At 45.9% G+C, this 19,088-nt stretch overlaps 1 protein-coding gene across 10 annotated transcripts in view; it reads left to right on the plus strand.

The window, feature by feature from the left end:
* Nucleotides 1-19,045, plus strand: part of LOC107319562 (6-phosphofructo-2-kinase/fructose-2,6-bisphosphatase 4) — a 34,826-nt gene extending 15,781 nt beyond the window's left edge. For 4 of the 10 annotated variants that reach the window (XM_015874485.2, XM_032447279.2, XM_015874480.3 and 1 more), the window contains 12 exons: nt 1,797-1,893; nt 3,924-3,990; nt 5,060-5,134; nt 5,981-6,037; nt 6,360-6,481; nt 7,668-7,875; nt 8,429-8,575; nt 9,207-9,311; nt 10,560-10,689; nt 11,048-11,110; nt 12,884-12,948; nt 16,761-19,045. In XM_015874485.2, the coding sequence (XP_015729971.1) occupies nt 1,797-1,893; nt 3,924-3,990; nt 5,060-5,134; nt 5,981-6,037; nt 6,360-6,481; nt 7,668-7,875; nt 8,429-8,575; nt 9,207-9,311; nt 10,560-10,689; nt 11,048-11,110; nt 12,884-12,948; nt 16,761-16,820 (1,196 nt within the window). In that variant the 3' untranslated portion in view covers nt 16,821-19,045. Of the gene's footprint in view, nt 1-8; nt 277-1,796; nt 1,894-3,923; nt 3,991-5,059; nt 5,135-5,980; nt 6,038-6,359; nt 6,482-7,667; nt 7,876-8,428; nt 8,576-9,206; nt 9,312-10,559; nt 10,690-11,047; nt 11,111-12,883; nt 12,949-13,417 lie in introns of those variants that run through there. The other 6 variants (XM_085517139.1, XM_085517135.1, XM_015874481.3 and 3 more) reach the window with 6 other exon arrangements.
* Nucleotides 19,046-19,088: the final 43 nt, after the last annotated feature.

Raw genomic sequence — 19,088 nt, forward strand, 5'->3', positions numbered from 1 at the left:
AGCACGTCAGATGCTTGTGTCTGTGCTTAACAAGCAATAGTAACCGTGCTGCTGCCTGATTTTACAGAAGTACACAACATGACATTGGGATCTGGGCTTCCATTGGGGGCTGCTGCTTCTGCTTTGTCTTTGTTGGAAGGGATGATTTGGGACTTAGACAACCTTTGTGGTTGTTGGTGTCATCAGTGATGCAGTTTTACTGCAGCTGAGATCAATTTAAGATACGTCCCTGCAGGACTGGATGGCGCGCTGCCTCCTGCTTCCAGTTTGGACTCAGTAAGTGATACCTGGTAACTGTGTTCCTAACATCTGTTATCCTATGGCTCTTAATGCCTTGAAATTAGCATGTACTTAATACAGTCAGCATCCTTATCCTCTGAGGCAGATGGTTAAAACTGTTAGTTTATGTAAAGCAGAGAAAAGACAAATGGTGTCTTTTCAATAATGGATTTTAAGCCCGATGGGGAATTTAAGACCAGAAGGTGAAGGTAAATAGCCATGGGTTTTGCTGTTTGAATATTTGAATCATTCATGCTGTTTGAATCATTTAAGCCATTGGTTCTGGTTTCTTTCTTTTGTTCCTTCCAAAACCCTTCATCATTAAGAACTGGAAATGCTTAAAGCTGCACAGGGCTTTTGTCTGGGCCCAGTGCAGGAATCCAGGTCAGGTATCTGCCTGAACAGAGCTGTCTTTCAGCGTGATTTTTGGATGCTGCCCCTTGTCAAGCTGTGTGCAATAGTTCTGGCTGTGTGCAGGCTGTGATTGCAGTGACGCTGTTAAACCTTTACCCCGAGGTGATGCTGGTGATAAGGATGAGCGCTATGGCACTGCATGGTGCTTTTGCCTTCGCTGTGCATCACATTCTTGCAGTGGCTGTTATTGGATACCAAGTGCTGTATTGTTGTTGTTGTATATGGCTGTGGCAGTGCTGACTGTCTGAACTTGCATCTCCTGTTTTTCTTATAAGGAGTTACTGGCTACAAGAGAAAGCATGGCCAGTGTTGATTAAACCTGTGACAGAACGATCTGGTTTGTTCTGTCATCCATGTCGTATATCAGTGCTGTGGAATTCAAACAAAGCTTAAACTTTGAAGGGAATAGATGATGTTTATTTCTTTGCCCTCCGTGCCCTGCCGTCCGACCAGCAACGTGTGGGCATCTGTTAGGAAAACTGCAGGTCAAGATCTTTCATTCCGTGTCTTTCTTGTTCTTTATTTCATCCCAGTAAGGATATCTGTTATTCTCTTCTGTGTAGAAATCAAGTTTGCCAAATACTGATGCCCTGACAGCTTCTCAAACAGAACACTTGTTTGATCTAATGTTAAACAAAAGCACTTTACAGTTCAGCTGAGAAAACCTTTAGGTCAGAAAATAAGTTAAACATTAATTGCACTTCAGAGACCCACTGCAAGAGCTGTTGAATGAAGTTAATGAGGGTACAGCGTCACTGGCGGCTGTGTGACAGAACAGGGCTGCCTTGCCCTAATCCCACATCTGATACTGAGACACATAGGCACACACAGACCTTTGCTCAGATAAGGAGTAGCTTTAGATGACCACTGTTAGCAGATTGTAGTGAGATAAAAAGGGCAGGGGATCCTGTGAAATGGGGTATAGTGATCCTTAAGGAGCAGAGTTCTTAAACAGATAGACAATAAAGCCCATCAGAAATGGTGTCTGATGTGTCCCCTTGATACATAATTATTTTATGCTTGCAGGCAGTTTGGTTTCGAAGCTGATCCTTGTTATCCCACATTTCTGTTGGCTCCCACTGATGCTGTTTTCTTCTCTGCAGAATTCAATGTTGGCCAATACCGTCGAGACCTGGTGAAGAAGTATAAATCTTTTGAATTCTTCCTGCCTGACAATGAAGAAGGGTTGAAAATCAGGAAGTAAGTTTTGAGTGTGTTTGGCTGCATTAAAATGGCACTGTGTGTGATTTGCTCTTGGAGACTGCTTTAAGCATCATTTTTATACACTGAGGAAGACAGATATAACAGATGTAACAAACAGACAAGGAAGAGATGGAAGGGCGATTTATTTAGGCTACTTAACATTTGGGATATTAATTTTTTTAGTTGCTTCAGCTGAAGCATCAAAATACAGAGTAGATAAATACTTGCATGTGATTCTCCTTTGCCCTTTGGCAGGCTGTTGTTTATACAGATATTCCTGCAAATTTCCACTCAAAACCAAAGGAGAATATTCTTCTTATTTTCCCTTTTGTAAAATACCAGCTACTGGACGTGACCTTTCTGCTGCCTGATTCATAGAAAGCTTTTGTGAGGACCATAAAGGAAAAACACCCCACGTAGTTCCTTTTCTTTCGGGTTTGCACATCATCATTTTTTTGCCTGCATGTTTGTTGTTGTGCATTCAAGGAGTCACACACACATATTCTCTCCCTGAGGTTCAGTTCTTGCTCACCACTTGTGTGCTCCATGTGCTTGACCAGCATAGTGCCTCAGTGAGTGCTGTGCTTTGCTGTTCTAATGCTGTGCAGAGCAAGGTGAGCCAGGTGTGAACATCTGTGCTCATACAAAGCACATGGGTCTCCCATATTGCATGGAAATCTGTGCTCTTCAGCTTAGAGACCTGTGGAAGAAATGGCAGGTGGGGAGAAAGTCAGAGCGAGAGGAGCTGCCGCTGTTACAGAATATCCAATAGGATGATTTTTCAGTTTTCATCATGGTTTATTTTTTTTATGCATTTAAGAGACTACAGCATGAAATGACAAAGAAAAGCAGTTCTCGAGGAGTGGAAATAGCATTGGTTCAGACTGCTTAAAATACAGTGTGTTTTGTTCTTAATGGCTTTGGCTCAAGCAACAGAAATGTCTGAATTTCTTTTGTGGCTCCCCTTTGCTTGTCCTTGTTCTCTTCCCCCTCCCCTTCCACTCCAGCAGCATTTGAGGACTGCTTACTGCTGAAGGAGAACGACTTGCATAAAAGCCTCCAGACTGCTGGGGACCAAAGTGTAGCTGAGCAGTGCATTAGCCTTGCAAGCCCCTGCCTTTTGCTTAGAGGTAGAACAAAACCTTTCGTGTGCCTCCGTGTCACCTGTTAGACTAAATGGTGGGGAACACAACGTGAAATGGACTGTGAGCTGATCTGCTTTGTCAGCAGTGAGTTCATATTTATTTAGTGAAGGTCTGACGATGAATCTCAGTAGCTGACATCTGTTAACTGTGCTAATGTGGAAATACTGTCAGGGTTGAAGCACTATAAGATAAAGCTGTGCATGCAGAATGTAATCTGGGAGAGAGTGCTTTTCGCTCTGGGAATCAAAATAGAGCACAGATGCATAGAAGAGCTGTTGAAATGGGCAGATTCTTATGTTGGCACTTCAAAAAGATTGTAGTTCTTGGAAATAAATAGGGCTTTGTTCTGTGCACGAGTAAATAGTACACAGTGCTAATGCTGCTGCACAGCATTAATTACGTGTTGGAAATCATCATGAACTTCAGAAATAACAGCAGCACTGGGGAAATTGGGGAGTTGTGAATGAGTTTGTCCTTGTCCAGATCACACAAGTGCGGATGTTGGTGTCACAGTTCTGTGGAAGGCGGTTATTGCCAAATCGTGGGATCACCAAGTCTGGAGAGGGCAGGGCATGAGACAAATGGCTACGGTTGATTTATTTCTCTCTCTTCTTGAGAATCAGATGAGGAAGCTGCTGTGTGTTGGTCCCGTTGGTGGCCCTGAGCATTGCCTCCCTTTAGGCAGGTGACCGCAGCCATCTATGCTCACTGTAGCCTGGTCCACCTCTTTCACATTGCCCTGATTTCTGTTCCATGTTTCTCAGTGTGACTGATGGGCAGAACATGTTTTAAGAGCTGAGCTGACGTTTCCAGGACACTTTGATTGTGCGTTCATAAGATGACTTGTACTGGTGTTTGTGATTCCTTCTCTTTGTTTTTAAGGCAGTGTGCCTTAGCGGCGCTGAACGATGTCCGGCAGTACCTCAGCGAAGAGAACGGGCACGTGGCTGTAAGTTTCTTGCTGAAGATGGATTCTTGAACTGTTTCTCTCCAAAGCAGGGTCTGTCCCCTGGGCAATGTGCAGTGAGTTATTCCGGTATCTCTTTGCTTATCAGATTTCCTTCTGTGATGACTGTGTGTTAAACCTGCTCTGCTGCTGTAGTGAAAGGAGCGCTTCAGTGCAGGGTGGTGGTTACACACTGAGCGATCACGTCTGTGATATGAAGGACTTACAGGGGATGGGATTATAATGAAAGAACCGTTTCCCTTCTCCACACTAAGTCACAAACTGCTAAACGTGTCTTTTTGTTTTTTTTTCTGGCTGCACTTGTTTTTGTTCTGTGTTTCAATTTGCTGGTGTTTCAAGTAAAGATGTATTGAGCAGAAAGTGGCCTGGATGCTGTTTGGCAGTTGTGTTATTGGTAGGGGAGCAATCTCTGAAGACAGCCAGAAGAACTCAAGGTACCTCGTGGTATATCTGAGTTTGTGGTGACAGAATGCAAAATGCAGGTTGCAGGTTACCTTTACACTGTGGGGCGGTGAAATGCTGTTATGCTCAGAGCTAAAGGTGTTTGTCCAGGAAAAAACGCAGTGTATTCCCTTACAATTAACAGGTGAGACTTAGTGGTCTTGCAGATGTTCTGCTGATAGTTTTACCCTTGTATTTTCAGCATCATGTGCCTGTACTGCAGAGTTGATGCAAAAGTAACGCTGATACCAGCTGGGAGATTCTGTCTTGTGTCCGTGTGTTACTGTCTGACCACAGGCTGCAGATCCAGGGATGGCTTTCAGTGTATTCCATGGAGATGTAACGCATCATTTGGGATCTCCTCGGGTCAGACTGAGCACAGCCTTGAATCAGATGCTGAGTTTCTTTTCGTGATTGTTTGGGTTACTTTATTTTCTGGGCATATCGGTGTCTTGACTTAAAGGCAGTGGATTGGAGGAAAGAAAAGTGTTTTCATTGCTTTCCTTCACTCTGAGAGACTTCAAACCCTCTTTTTAATTGTTCTTATTGTCCCTGACACAGGCTATAGTGCCTTGTTAATTCTTCTCTCTTTTTCTGTAACTGTTTCTAGGTCTTTGATGCTACAAACACAACTCGGGAACGCAGAGAAACCATTTACAAATTTGGTGAAGAAAATGGCTACAAGGTGAGTCAAAAGCAGAAGAGCTCTGAGCTAATGGCTGGCCGAGCAGGGCAGTGCCTTTTTGCTCCCTTTGCCTTGTGTGTGCTGAGTTAACAGGTGTACCAGACAAGCAGTGTTGTTTGCTAGATGTGTAGTCAGTGGTGTGTTTTGTGTCCCTGAGCATTGTGTGTGATGCAAAGTCACCCCAACTTCATTTTCCTCGTCCTTAATGTTGGTGGTGTTAGGAGCTACTGTGATGCTTTGCTTACATCATCCTGGATGTGTAATTCTCAGTGTTTTGTTAGCAAGAACTATTTAAACTGCAGTTCTTAGTGCAGGTCAGATTTTCCCTGCAGAAGCATTAAAGAAATGTGTGTAGTTCTGTGTAAACCAAAGGCTTTCAGTGGCTTTCTGCCTTCTGTCCGGGGTTGCTTTGCTCCAACTTTGCATCTCCCTTAAGACAGCCAAACACAAACTTTGTGAGTGAAGCTGCTCCATTACTTGAAATGTTCTGACTTTGTTCTTTCAGAAGCATTGGTTAATTCTTGCGTGGCTGAACCTCCTTTCTCCCCATTTATTTCTCACTCTTTCATCCTAATTTTTTTTCATTCCAAAATTGTTCCATGTTGCTCTGGAAGGCAGAGTGAAGCCCAATGCTTCAGGGAACAGCCAGCCAGCAGTTTCTGCTGAGTAGGTCTGAAGAAACGGGGTGCTTGAGTGAATGAAGGGAAGTGTAAGGCAGCTTTGTTAGGAAAGGGTTAGCATGGAGGTGCTCAGACTGCTGACTGTGCGTGTTGGTGTCCAAAGGCATCTCAATTCAGGTGCTTTCTTCCTTCTTTCTGTACCCATGGCTTCCTGTTGGGATCGAAGACGTTTTTTGTTGAGTCAGTGTGCGTCGATCCAGAGGTCATTGCTGCAAACATTGTGGTGAGTACAGGAAGGTTGGCTTTAACCTCTTGAAATCACGAGATTGTAGAATATCCACTATTTATAGAGGCACATTATGAGAACTTCCAATAGTGAAAACCATTAGTTGCTATTAATGGAACAGTTTGCCTTTATTTTCTCATCTACAAATTAACTCAGAAGTTAAATTCTTTAAAAATTAGCTCTTAATTAGAATACATGTAGAGCAATGAGTGCCAGAAAAGGAGCTTTTGTGTTGTATTCCTCCTCCCCCCATTTGTTTAAACTTACCCTAAGAAGAGGAGGTAACCCCATGCACTGCTCTCGTTTTTGTTTTGAGCAGCAAGTGAAGCTGGGTAGTCCTGACTACGTTGATTGTAGTAATGATGAAGCAACAGAAGACTTCATGAAAAGAATTGAGTGCTACAAGAACTCCTATGAGACTCTGGATGAAAATCTTGACAAGTGAGTGATGCAGTAAAGCTGTGATCACAGCTGGGTTATATTAAGCTGTTTCATTAGGGGATGGGTGATCCCATGTTGGGGCTGAAGGCTTTCTGGCCATGGCTTTCATAGCTTGAGCTCTGTTTCTGCTGGTAAACTAGAGACAGTTGAGGTGCAGCCTGGAAGCTTGCGTGAGGGATAACTGCCTTACGAGTTTGTTCTGGGACTGTGCTCTGCCTGATTGTTCCTACTTGGAGAATGGTGCGATTCTTCTGGGACAGAGCCAGCACTTTCTAAATCATTCCAGATGAGCCGTGGTGATTTTTGTTATTGGTGTTGTTTGTCTTTCTTTAGTTTTTGTGTTTGTTTTTTTTTTTTAACCGATAGGGAGAGCTGACTGATCTGTAAACAGAAATTAATTTGTTGATGTGGTGGGGATCTGTTTTTATCACATCAGTCTTCAAAATGTGACTTCTAAATTTATTTACCCTTGCAAGTAATCCTGTACACGTAGGGCTATGAGGAACTCTCTTACCTCCATCATCTGCTTTCTTGCCAAAGCACTCAATTGTTTTTCATTAACTTTCAGTACCTGAAAGTAAGTTATGGGTGAATCAAGTGAGAAGGAGCCAGGATTTCATTCTGATCTGCACTCCTATTAGGGCTCCTGGTTTGTTTTAGGATCAGGGCTATAAAGAAGGCTGAGCTACATTTTGATGTAATTGAGTGTGAACAATGTAAAGCTGATGCAGTCAGGTCAGCTCATGTGTGAAATATCTGTGATGGACACAGTGGTTGTACCCATGTGGAACAGCAGTGATGGGACGCAGCTGAAGATGAGGCAATGGTACCTGCTTCTCATCACCTCCATCTGGCTTTAGTATAAATTGTCTTGTTTAATTATGGTGGCTATTTTCAGTTTGTTAGGCTTGTATTGTCCTTTAAGGGCACTACTCTGAGATGGGAAAGGAGGAGTGAAATCTGAAATTATAACCTCTGTGGTGCAGGGGGAGCAGAATTCATCTTGTGCTTCTGGATGAGCACTTTGTTTCTGTCACCATTTGAGGATTGCCCTGCAGTACTAATGGTTCTTCCAGGGGTAACTGAGGGTTTGTCCGTTGCTGTGGCTCATTGCCCCTTTGTTTCATTCCACTAGAAACTATGTGGGGTCTTATTTTATTTTTTTGTTGTCGTTTGCTCATAAAAGGGATCTTTCTTACATTAAAATAATGGATGTTGGAAGGAGTTACCTTGTGAACAGAGTAATGGATCACATCCAGAGCCGAATTGTCTACTACCTCATGAATATCCACGTGACTCCTCGGTCAATCTACCTCTGTCGACATGGAGAAAGTGAACTCAATCTGAAAGGGAGAATAGGAGGCGACCCTGGACTGTCTGTCAGGGGGAAAGAAGTAAGTCAGTCCCTCCAGAACAAGCGTGGCTTTGGGCTGTATTTCCATCTGTGTGTAGTTTGTGCTGCATTATTACAGCTTCCTGCCTCTACACCCTTTTAACATCTTAAATGATCTCTTAGCTGTGTGTGTTGGTAATGGGAACTGAATGGATGCACTTTGTGTGCTGTGGGTTGGTAGAAGCTCTTCTGTCTGTTTTCGATTGAAATGTCTGCTTATCCTCGGGCACAAAGCACTTGTCAGGGAGGCTTTCATTTCAATTGTAGCTCTGTAAAATCCTACCTTGTTGGCTCATCTGTAAAGCTCACAGCTTAAAGGGGAAGGGAAAATTCCTAAAGATAAAAGTGGGAATGGCAGAATACACGTCTTCCTTTTACTCCTCTCCTTCCCTCCAGCATTCCCCTTGGCTTAACAGAGTGTGCTTTTAGCAAAAGCTTTGACAGAGCCATGTGGCAAAGTTATAATGAGTTTGCAGAGGCTAAAGCTTGCGGCTTCCAGTTTGACACGGTACGTTGCTTCTGAGCCCTCATCCATCTCATGGCTTTTCTTTCAGTTTGCCAAGAGCTTGGCACAGTTTATTAATGAGCAAAACATCAAGGATCTGAAGGTTTGGACCAGTCAGATGAAAAGGACAATTCAGACGGCTGAAGCTCTGGGAGTGCCTTATGAGCAGTGGAAGGTTTTGAATGAGATAGATGCGGTAAGTTCTGCTCTGAATGTCTGAAGGGTTGCTTTCTTTGCCAGGGATGCAGGAAACATCATCTTGTAATGACGTGCCTTTATGTGATAGGAGGTGATCTAAGCGGTAAATCTGGATGCTAGAAAATTGTGATGCGTTCCTGTTAAATGTTTTCTTAAAATTTAAGGATAATTAATTGAAGAATGATGATAGTTCTGGTTTGTTTTCCCCATTAAGCCATTCCTCTGGAGAAGAAACAATGCCAAGAAATTGTTATTAGTGGGTGGGGGCTGGAAGGGAGAGGAAGAAAAGACAAAGGAGCATTGCTAGTCGGCACTTCCAGCTGCACCTATAGCACACAGAGAGCTGCTGTAGGTAACACAGCTCATACGATGGCCTCGCTTGCCAATGTATGTAGCTTCACCCCTGGTGAGTCAGTGATTCATGCAGTGATTGAGTGATTCATTCCACCAGCATCTGGGTCCAGCTCAGTGTCCCGTCGTTGTGCCTAAAGATTCTCTCTCAAGTGTCAGAGTGAAAAAAAGCCTAATAATTAGTTAAGTTCTATTTCCACGTGATTGTACTATTAAGTGATATCTGCTGTTTGCACTGTTGGGAGTGGGTACATTGTCATTATTTTTATTACCTGTAGGGAGTGTGTGAAGAAATGACGTATGAAGAAATACAGGAAAATTATCCTCTTGAGTTTGCACTGAGAGACCAAGACAAATACAGATACAGATACCCTAAAGGAGAGGTATGCTGCTTTTTTCTCCCAAGGCGACTGACTTCCTCATCGTCCTTAATACAGACATGCTGACTATTAAAAGCATTTTTCTTCCTAAAAATGTCATACTCTTCTCCAGTGGAAGCACGTAGGGACTTGTAAGGGCTGATTCCAGCAGCCTGGTCTGGTGGTTGGCGATCCTGAATGTAGCAGGGGGTAGAAACTGGATGATCTTTGTGGTCCTTTTCAACCCAGCCCATTCTGTGATTCCAGTCTGTTTCATTTGATTCAGACTTTGAAAAAATAATAGATTTGGAAAACCAGTTGAGGTATTGGATTTTATAAGCATTGATTTTCCGCTGGTCCTGCAGTGGTGCAACGGGAAAACTGATTGCAAAGCTTCAGCATATTGCCTGTGCAAACGTGCTGTCAGGACTGCCTTTATTCATTGCTGTTGTCGATAATGGTTATTTTGCACTTGGTTCTGGATGAAAAGCTGCAGAAATCCATGGCCATATTGGTCTTTCACTTTAATAAACTCCTCGCCTCTGGGAAAATAACTTGCTGGCAGCTTTTCTAGAGCAAAGCCATTACAGCAGAGCAGTTACCAGCTGCCACATGGCCCGTGTGCTGCTGCTGAAGGCTTTGGATCCAGGGCAGCAGGGCACGCGGGTAATTGCAGCAGCTGCTCCGAACCCTCCGTGATAATGAGGAACCAGAGCCCCGAGTCTTCTTTGCCCAGCAGTCAAAAGTAATTCGCTGTGATAAGAGCAGGCCCCTCACAGGTGTGACCTCTGTCTCGCTAATGAAGCAGTCATTAAGCTGCAAAGTTCTTCTAATCCGTTTGAACAAGAAGCATTTGTTTTCCTGATGGAATCCTCCTCTCCATAGGGGATCCCCATGGTGGTCACCAGTGGTGCCTGCAGGCAGGGCCAGCCCTGGTGCCAGGCTTCACCTGGATGTTTGCTGATGTTCTGTATTAAACTGTGGGGATTTTGTGCACATTCTTGAGTTGGTGTCTGATTTCATACAGCTCTCCCACCAAGGAGGGTTTTTTTCTCAATACATTTTCTCTTTGATATGGGGAAGATCCAATTTAGGATCAATTGAGCTTTTAATTTATAGAAAATGATTACTCCAATGGCTGGCAATGTCTCAATATAGCATACAAAAGAGACTAACGTGCAGTTAAGGTATCTGCTGTATATATGTTATATGTTCTCCCTGTTTCATGTTCTGTTCTTTTCTTTTCCCCTTCCTGCCCCACTTCTTTCCCAGTCCTACGAAGACCTTGTTCAGAGGCTGGAGCCGGTAATTATGGAACTTGAAAGGCAGGAAAACGTGCTTGTCATTTGTCACCAAGCTGTCATGCGCTGTTTGCTCGCATATTTCCTTGACAAGCCTGCAGGTGAGTTTTCCTTCCTGTGTTCCAGTTGGTCTCCTTTGCTATGATACTCTGAAAATCTGCTGATAAAGGTTTGAAGCAGTGACTTCTGCTGCCCTGTGATGGTACAGGAACTTGTGCCGGGCAAATACGTGTGCTCATATTTGATCTATTATGTGACTTGATGGATGATTTTACTGAGCTGCTTCTCACCTGAAACGTTTGTTTTTCTCCTTTATTTTAATAGCATATCTGTATTGTGCAATGAATTAAATAGGTGCGCTGTCAGATAGACCTTGAAGTGCTTGTCCTGGCACTCGATAGAAGAGTTAAAATGTCTGTTACCTGTATGTCATGTGTAATTCAGTGTTTGATTTCCCAGAACAACTGCCTTACCTGAAGTGCCCGCTGCACACTGTCTTAAAGCTGACCCCAGTGGCTTATGGTGAGTAGTGCTTCCAACCAGTCCAAACGCAGCATTACTAAGGTCCGTGTTGTCTGTAAAGGCTGTGCAGTATTTAGCTTAAAATGTTTATTTTACTATAAAAGAGAGTGAAACAGGCTTGACTGTGTGTGTGTCCGTACAGCCTTGTTAGAATCCATGAATCCTTTGGTTTCTGTTTTCTTTGTGTTATGGCAAAAAATGTGTTTGTATTGTGAGGACCCCAAAGCTGTCAGTGTCTGGAATTGCTAAGGATGGTTTCCTTACTTGGTTCATATGCTGTTAGTCTGCTGCTTCTGGCAAACTCCTGCCGCTTTGCTCTAGTCTGGTAAGATCTCAGCCTTTATGGAGGTGTTTGAGGATCTTGTTTGTTAGATGACAAGCAAATTGAATTACGTGTAGGGTTACCATCTCAGGGAGGCTCTTATCTTTACCCTTGAAATAATCGTGCTCTGTTTGAGATATTTGTTCCTGAACCTTCGCACCACCACATGAACTTCCCTCATTTGTTTTTGCTGGCGTGTTTCTTAGCAGCTGTTCTGAGTGCTGAGCTCAGGGCCTTCAGCTGCAATTTGCTGCCAGCTGTGGAGCGCAGGGTGTGGGTTCCAGCATGTACTTCTCTCTGCTTTTAGGCTGGCAGCTAATGGCATTTTTTGTACTTTTCCACCCCAGCTTAGCACCTGTCTGCTGTAAAGTGTCCTTAAGAAATGGCTTAATTGTATCTTCTGATACCTTATCACAGATCAGAAGATTGCAGACCAAGAGGAGTAAGTGCACAATTTACCTAGAAAACAAATGGCCAAAGGAGGTTGAGTTGTTCATGGAGCAGTCAAAGCTGCCTTTGATGGTCAGCATCAAAAAGTAGCAGTGTAGAAACATGCTTTGGTTTGGTTTTACATTCAGATAAAGTAGAGACAGAATAACCAGCTGTTATGCTGGGAGGCTTCAGAAGTTCTGTGTGCCACTGAATGGTGGTTATCTGCTGCAGTAAGTGCTGTGGGGACCTCTGCTGTTCCCAACCTCGCATGACAAGCTGCAGTTCAGGAAACTGAGCTGCAGAATGAGAACAATAAGAACAACGAGAGCTTTATTTAAAGAGAAGGCCGGGATTTGGAAACTGACTCCGCTCAGCTCAGGGGCCATGGACTATTTCTGCAGTTGAGGGTTTGGGGTTGGGGTGGTGGTGGTGTGGTTTGGGGTTGGTTGGTTTTTGTGGGAAGTTTGGTGACTTTGGCAAGAGGGCCTGTGTGTTTTCATCGAATCATAGGATGGTTTGGGTTGGAAGGGACCTTTAATAATACTTAGTTCCAACCCCCTGCTGCAGGCAGGGACACCTCCCTTCAGCCCAGGTTGCTCACAGCCCCATCCAGCCTGGCATTGATGCTTGCAGGGAGGGGGCACCCACAGCCTCATTGGGCAGAGATGTTTCCTGGCACAGCAGGTGAGGAAGGGGAAGTGGTGTGAATTCCTTGGCCTTTTGCCTTCAGTGCAAGAAGGATTAGGGCATTTCAGTCAACCTGCTTCCTTGAATGTGACCACCTCAAAGTACAGGGCTGTGTGAAGTTCTTATGTGCTGCTACCTCTATAGAATTCTTTCAAGCTAAGGCCTCTCTGGCAGCCATGAGGGCAGGGTGAGTGGTAGGGGCTGGGAGGCAGGTGGGATTTTGAGTGGGAGCACACAGCACAGAAGCTGCTCCTTGCTGTAGGTATGGACCTTCTCGTCACTAATTAAAAGCCAGTTAACAAACAAAAATGTGTTGTTTTTTTAATCAACAGGATGTAAAGTAGAATCTATATTTCTGAACGTTGAAGCTGTAAACACGCACAGAGATAAACCTGAGGTAAGAATGTTGTGTTTTTTTTGAACGGGAGGTCTTGACATAATGTTCTGATCTTGCTGATTCCCATGTCCTTGTGGTTAGAAGTGATTTTGTAACTGCTGACCATATTTAATCTTGCACACGGAGCTTTGTCAGGGTGGAAAAATCCTTCTACTGAGCACAGGATCCATCTGAAAGCTGCATGAAGTTCTTTAGGTGTTGTCATTCAGTGGAAGTAGATCACGGACACAAAGTACAGTCAGGAATGCCATGCTGATTTTGGAGAGAGGCAGGAGTTGGTGCTCTCCCTTTGTGGGCCTCTGTGCTCTGAGGCACTGATGTGTGCTAATGTTGGTTGTGCTCCTTGCACAGACAGAGCAGTTCCTTTGAGAAGTCCCTTCCAGAGGTTCCCTGTTTCAGCTCCCCTCTTGCTGTGTTACAGAGGTTACGTATCGTGTGTCGTGATTAAAATGTTCTGGTTCCCTTGCAGGTCCTCGTGCTGATGCTGCTGAGCCTGGCAGCGGTTCCTTGCTGAGGCCACAAGCTGTGCCTTCTAGTGAATTAAAAGTCACTTTGATAATGTGAGGGGAAAAAATGCTGTGGAGGTGTTCAGAACAATGGCTTACAGTGAGAAGGAATACAGAGATAGAGGTGTGCAGTCACAGGACACAAAGCACTGCCCTTACATGGGGCACATGTTTGTGGCAGAAGTGTTGGAAGGGTCTGCAGAGATGCTTTGTTTAATGACTCGGCTGCTGTGAGTTCTGTAATACTGACTTTGGCTGTTCACAGTCAAGGCATTTCCATCAGGGGTTGCATTTCCTTTCCTTCCTTCTCTTTCCTCCTTTATCTTCATGCTTTACCACATCAGTGTCTTAGTTTGGCTTGCTAGGTTCAGGAAATCCATTCTCATTTCATGGTGCCTTAAAGCCTGGTGAGCATAAATGAGGATGTCTTAGAGGAAGAGTTGCTGTTATGTGAGTGGAATTAAGTGGGTCAGTTTAACGTGTCCAGTTTGTCTCATTAAATCCTGGTCCTGGATTTACAGCCTGCCGAAGTTCCTTGGGAATTGCTGTTGGAAATACCACTTGATGTTAATCTGGGAGGAAAGCTGTACAATGTGGTCATGCTGGCAGTGGGGAGGGAGCACTTCAGGTGCACACAGAGGACGGTGCAGGTAGTGGCACAGACACAGAGCTGGTTTAGAATGAAAATAGATGGATACAACAAAGAAGGCAAAGAGCAGAGAAGTCTTTGGGGTTCTTCCACAAAACCATTTCCCTGCCGTCCAAAGAAACCCAGACTGGGGCAGTGCGGGTGGTGATCTGTTGTTTGTTAGCATAGCTGGGCATAGCCACTCCTGTCTGCATTTGGATGTTGCTCAGAGGGCTGTGCATGTTTCCAAAGCTTTCATCTACACAACCTACAAAAGTGCCAATTGTTCTGTTAAATGAAGTTTTCAAACACTCTGTTGAAGTCAAAGCATTTAATTAAGTGTCCTGGATATCAGCAGCACTCAGCAAAGAGGCTGTGATGAGGAACTGCCTGCTGTGCTGTTCCGTGCCCACACAAGGAATTTGTTGCCCTGCCTGCAGGACAGAGTGCTCCTTATCTGCTGCAGTGGAGGGGATGTACTTTCACCCTGCTGCAAAGTACAGCAGTGTTTGTTTATGGTGTCTGTGGAGCTCATTGTGTGCGGGTGATTTGTCTGGAGTGGACTGAAGCCTTGTGTTTGTGGGCACTGCAGGGGCTGAAGTGGCTGACCTTCTCAGCTGGAGGAGTCCCGTCTGCACTCAATACAAACCAGGGACGTTGCTTGAGCTACTGCCTGGCTCCTCTCTTTATTGACAAAACAAGCGCTGGGTAAAACATCTGCTTTGTGCTTCTGCCTTGGGAGATGAGCAACAGATAGCAATATTGCTTCCAGCAAGGAAGCCAAATCCCCTTCTCCCTTAGTTTTGCTGAGGGAGGAGATGAGGTGTTTGTTACCGACTTTGTTTAGCACAGGGTGAAAGGCAGAAAGCCTGAAGAACGCGTGAGGATACCGGCAGGGTATTGTTAAATGGGCCACGTTTGTACTCCTCGTGTTAGAAATACTCTCAGCACTGTTCTCATGGTCTGCATTCGTGGCTGAAGGGAGAGCAGCTCTTGCAGGGTCTCTGGGTCTCTGACGGGCAATGCTGTGGCAGGTTGGGCTCCTGGGGCTCGTTGAGCAGCCTGTGTTGTGCCTCCTTGCCTGGCAGGCAGCAGAAGGTAACGCGTGATGGGGGGTTTTATTGGTCCTGCTGCTGCATGGTAAATGCTCTGCTCTGTATCTGTGTTGCTGTACAGAACGTAGCCATTTCCCGACCTCCTGAGGAAGCTCTTGTTACAGTCCCTGCTCATCAGTGAAGGTGCTGACCAACCATCCAACTTGGGTGCTGTTTTCATCTGCTGCTTCAAAATACATTGAAATAATAACCGTTCCGGTCGTCTTGAAAGAAAAAGTAACGATGTAAAAGCAGAAGGCCAAAGCCAACAACCCAAAGCCTGCAGTGAATCTTTGTACAGTGCGTGGCTTGAGAGAACGATCCCAATAAAACCTGTTTGGTTCATTGCAGATGAGCAGCTGAGCAGTACTGGGCTGGCTCTGAACTGAGTGCTGTTTCCATGTATTGCTGTAATGTGAAGGTGCTGCAGCGCTGACTCAAAGCTGCTGAGCTGCTATAACAGCCAGTGAGCGTTTAATGTCAGCTGGAGCGGGTTTGTCCAGGAAAGCCTTGAAGCACACGCTAAGTTTGTTCTCCAGGCACCGCTGTTCTCTGTTCTGGGGCCCTTGGGAGCAGCTGGGGTGCTCTGCTGCACCAGATAACAATCTGTAGTTGCTGTGCAGCCTTAATCCTGCTGCTCTGCAGTGCTGGAGCACTGTCTGTGCTCAGCAGTGGAGAGCGGAGCAAAGTAATGCCACAACTGCTAGCGTAGGGGCAGGAATGTGCATAAGTGTTTTCAATATGCAGCTTCCCTTAGCAGCTGTTGTGCATTAACTGGCCTTCGAAGCAGAAGTGCCTTTCCATTCCCTCTCAATGAGAAACCAAGAGTGGAAAAATAGGTGGTACTTGTTCTGCTGGAATGGGCTGGGTGAGTGCTGGGTGCAGCCTGGCTGGCTCTGGGGCGAACACAGGTCAGCCTCAGTGCTGGGAGAGGCGCTGGGTGATGCGGGGAGCAGCAGGGGGTTATTTGCTGGCCATGTGCTTGTAGGTGTGTTCTGTCTGATGGAACGGTGCATGGTCTGCGTGAGGCTCTGCCTCCCTCCAGCTGGGCTGCAGAGACATGCTTGGAAGGAAAATGCCGAGCAGCAGGGCTATAAAACCATGAGGATGTTACCTGATGGCAGTGTGACGTCTGCCAACGTGCCTTCACATCACCAGCTCTTCAGGGAGATATTCCATCTGCCCAGTGGCTTTGCTGCCTATGAGGAGCAGAACAGGCTTTCTGGCTGTGGGCATCAAAGGGTCAGTTCCCTAAAGAAGCTGGACACAGAGCAGGGAGGGCTTTCCCTCCATCCACAGTTTGTCCCTTTTGGTGTGGCTGACGATCTTTGCTGTGTGGTGTTATTTGCACATGTGTAGCAATGGTGTGGTCATTGAGGCCATTCAGATGCTTTCCGAGTGTCCCTGCTGAGCTCTGGGCCTTGGTTTCTGTTCCCAGCCTTGGAGCTCTCCTTGTGCTTTGTGGTTACACTGAGACACTGAGCATCGGAACTTGCCCAATGTCTGTGTAAGCGCTGAGCTGACCGAAGCTCTGCTGATGCTGCACCTCATGCCCTCAAGTGATTTCTGTCTTTAAACCTGCAGAATGTAGGAGTGGACCGGTCGAGGGAAGAAGCCTTGAGGACGGTCCCCAACCACCTATAGCTGCAGCGCCGCAGGCAGCAGCCCTTCCTCCAGCACCTGAGCACGGAGCAGCAGCTCAGGCCCTCGAGAACAGTGAAGGCATTGCTGGGCGCCAGGCAGAGCGCAGCTCCCCTCCACCTTCGGACGTTTGGAATGTGATGCAGCTGCTTTGGAGAGCGGCTGTGGCTGTGCTGAGCTCCTGGTGCCGAAAGGCAGCGGTGACAGACCCATGGCGACGGAGTCCAGTTGGTTTTAGACTAATGTATGTAAAGTTGTGCTGTTTCAGTGGCTTTTAGTGTTCATCAGCAAGATGCTGAATTGCCCGTGTCGATTTTACTGTCAGATTTTAACTAGACTTTACTTTCGTTTAAGTGTTTTTCTAAGAATTTCTCTTATTTCTACTGTGAATGATTGCCTGGAGTTACAGGGAGGTTTATTTAACACAGCTGGAATCCTGCATTGAGAGCAGTGGAGGCTTCCTGATGCAAAACTGCTGTTCTGACCGTGGGCTGGGAAGGGCTCTGCATGCAGAGGCCAGATGAGCTGCTTTTCTTTTTAGCACTGTGATTTTGAGGCAATTTTGGGCTGAATCTCAATATGTATTTTTCTCTTTACAACCACATCTAACAGCTACATCAGGAAACAGTACAGAAAGGGTGGGTGGTGTTCCACCTTTCTTATAGCTCATGCAAGAAAACATCAGGTAAATTGTGAATCCTTCGCCATGTGGCATGCCGGCCTCTTTGTCTTTCACTTACTGTTTTTAAGCAGCCTCCCACTGCCCCAGTTCTTTGTTGCTGTTCTGTAGTTCTCTGTGAACCTCCAGTGCTACAAATGGCTTCTCTGTGCCCGCTGCCCTCCTGAGCACTGACCTGCTGTGCATTTGGTGTGATACCTGCAGCCAAGTGAGCAGCCAGCACCGTGCAGGCTTTGTGCTGGACAGGGTTTGGTTTGGGGGTTTGGTTTGTTTTTTATTCTCCAGGCCTTCTCTTGTAGTGACCAAACCTCCACCACCTTCATTGTTGGTTTAAAAACCAGAATCCAACTTTGTTCGGTTCCTGTGTGAAGTTCCGGCTCCTCATAAGGCTGTTTGTGAGCTGGGGCTGCGCTGTCTTCTCTTGGTGCAGGGTTTGTCAGTAAAGGTGCTGCTGTCGTGGTGTTTTCATAAGGAGCTGCTCTGCTCAGGATGTAAAAGCCATAGCACAGTGCCGGGCTGCACTGCAGGAGAGAGCAGGGGAGGGCACTGAGTGACCAGGACTGCCTGCTGTGAGCGCTGCTGGCTCCAGCTGTGTGTGTGTGGCCCATTAACTCAGCACTGTTCTTCATCCAGCTGTGTTGGTAGCTATGGTGTGAGGAGGGCCCGCACGATGCTGCTCGGCGTACTGAACTTACTGATGCATGGTAACCAGGGCCATGTTTGTGCCCAACACATAGAAACGCTTTCCCCCCCCCCTCTCATTTTGTGTTCTTTGGGAAGGCAGCGCTGTGCTCCTCCAGACCCGCTGTGACCAGGAGCCGTTCCCAGCTCTTCCCAGGTTAGAGGGGCTGGGGAAAAAGGGGGGCAAACCTGCTCCAAGGAACGGGGTTAGAGGAGAGGTTCCCCTGGCAGGAGATGAGCTGGAGGCCGCTCTGTCCTCCCCTTCTCTGACCTCTTCACCTTATCAGAGGTGCTGTATAATTCCTTCAGGCTAAATTTGTTATGTATGGTAGGTATTTTTATTGCCTGCTTTTGACTATACTGTGAGTGTTTTACTAAGTGGGTGTGCTGTTAAGAAAAGAAAAAAAAAAGAGAAGGTTGTATAGAAGTGTAAATAAACTGTTATGCTGATACTTGAAGGGGAAAAAAATGATGAAGTTGGCTGTGGGACTTTGGTATTAAAGCAGCAGCAGCATCCACCCCTCCCTGGCTGCTGGGCCTCACTGCCAGCTGTGTGACTTCCAGCTGGGAGGCACTGCTGGGCACTGCAGAGCATCAGCACCACCCCAGCAGCTGCCCTTGTGCTGCCCTCCTTCCTCATGCAGCCCCATGGAAGCAGCACAGGGAGGTAGAAGCCCTGCTCCAGCCTTGTGTGTTTGTGTGTTCCACCACCTTCTGACTGCTGACACACTCACTAGCTCGGATGCAGTCTTCTGAATGAGATTAACTGCCTTTTCTTACGTTGTCGGCCTTCACTGTTGTAGCCTTTCAGACCAATGTAATTGTTTGACATTTGATCCAAGCAATAAAGATCAAATGCTACACCCTGTGCTGCTGTGTGTTCTCTGCACTGCTGCTGTTTTTCTTTAAGG

Source organism: Coturnix japonica, chromosome 15 (assembly GCF_054131305.1).
Source record: "Coturnix japonica strain WE chromosome 15, WE-NBRP24, whole genome shotgun sequence".
NCBI classification, from domain to species: Eukaryota; Metazoa; Chordata; class Aves; order Galliformes; family Phasianidae; genus Coturnix; species Coturnix japonica.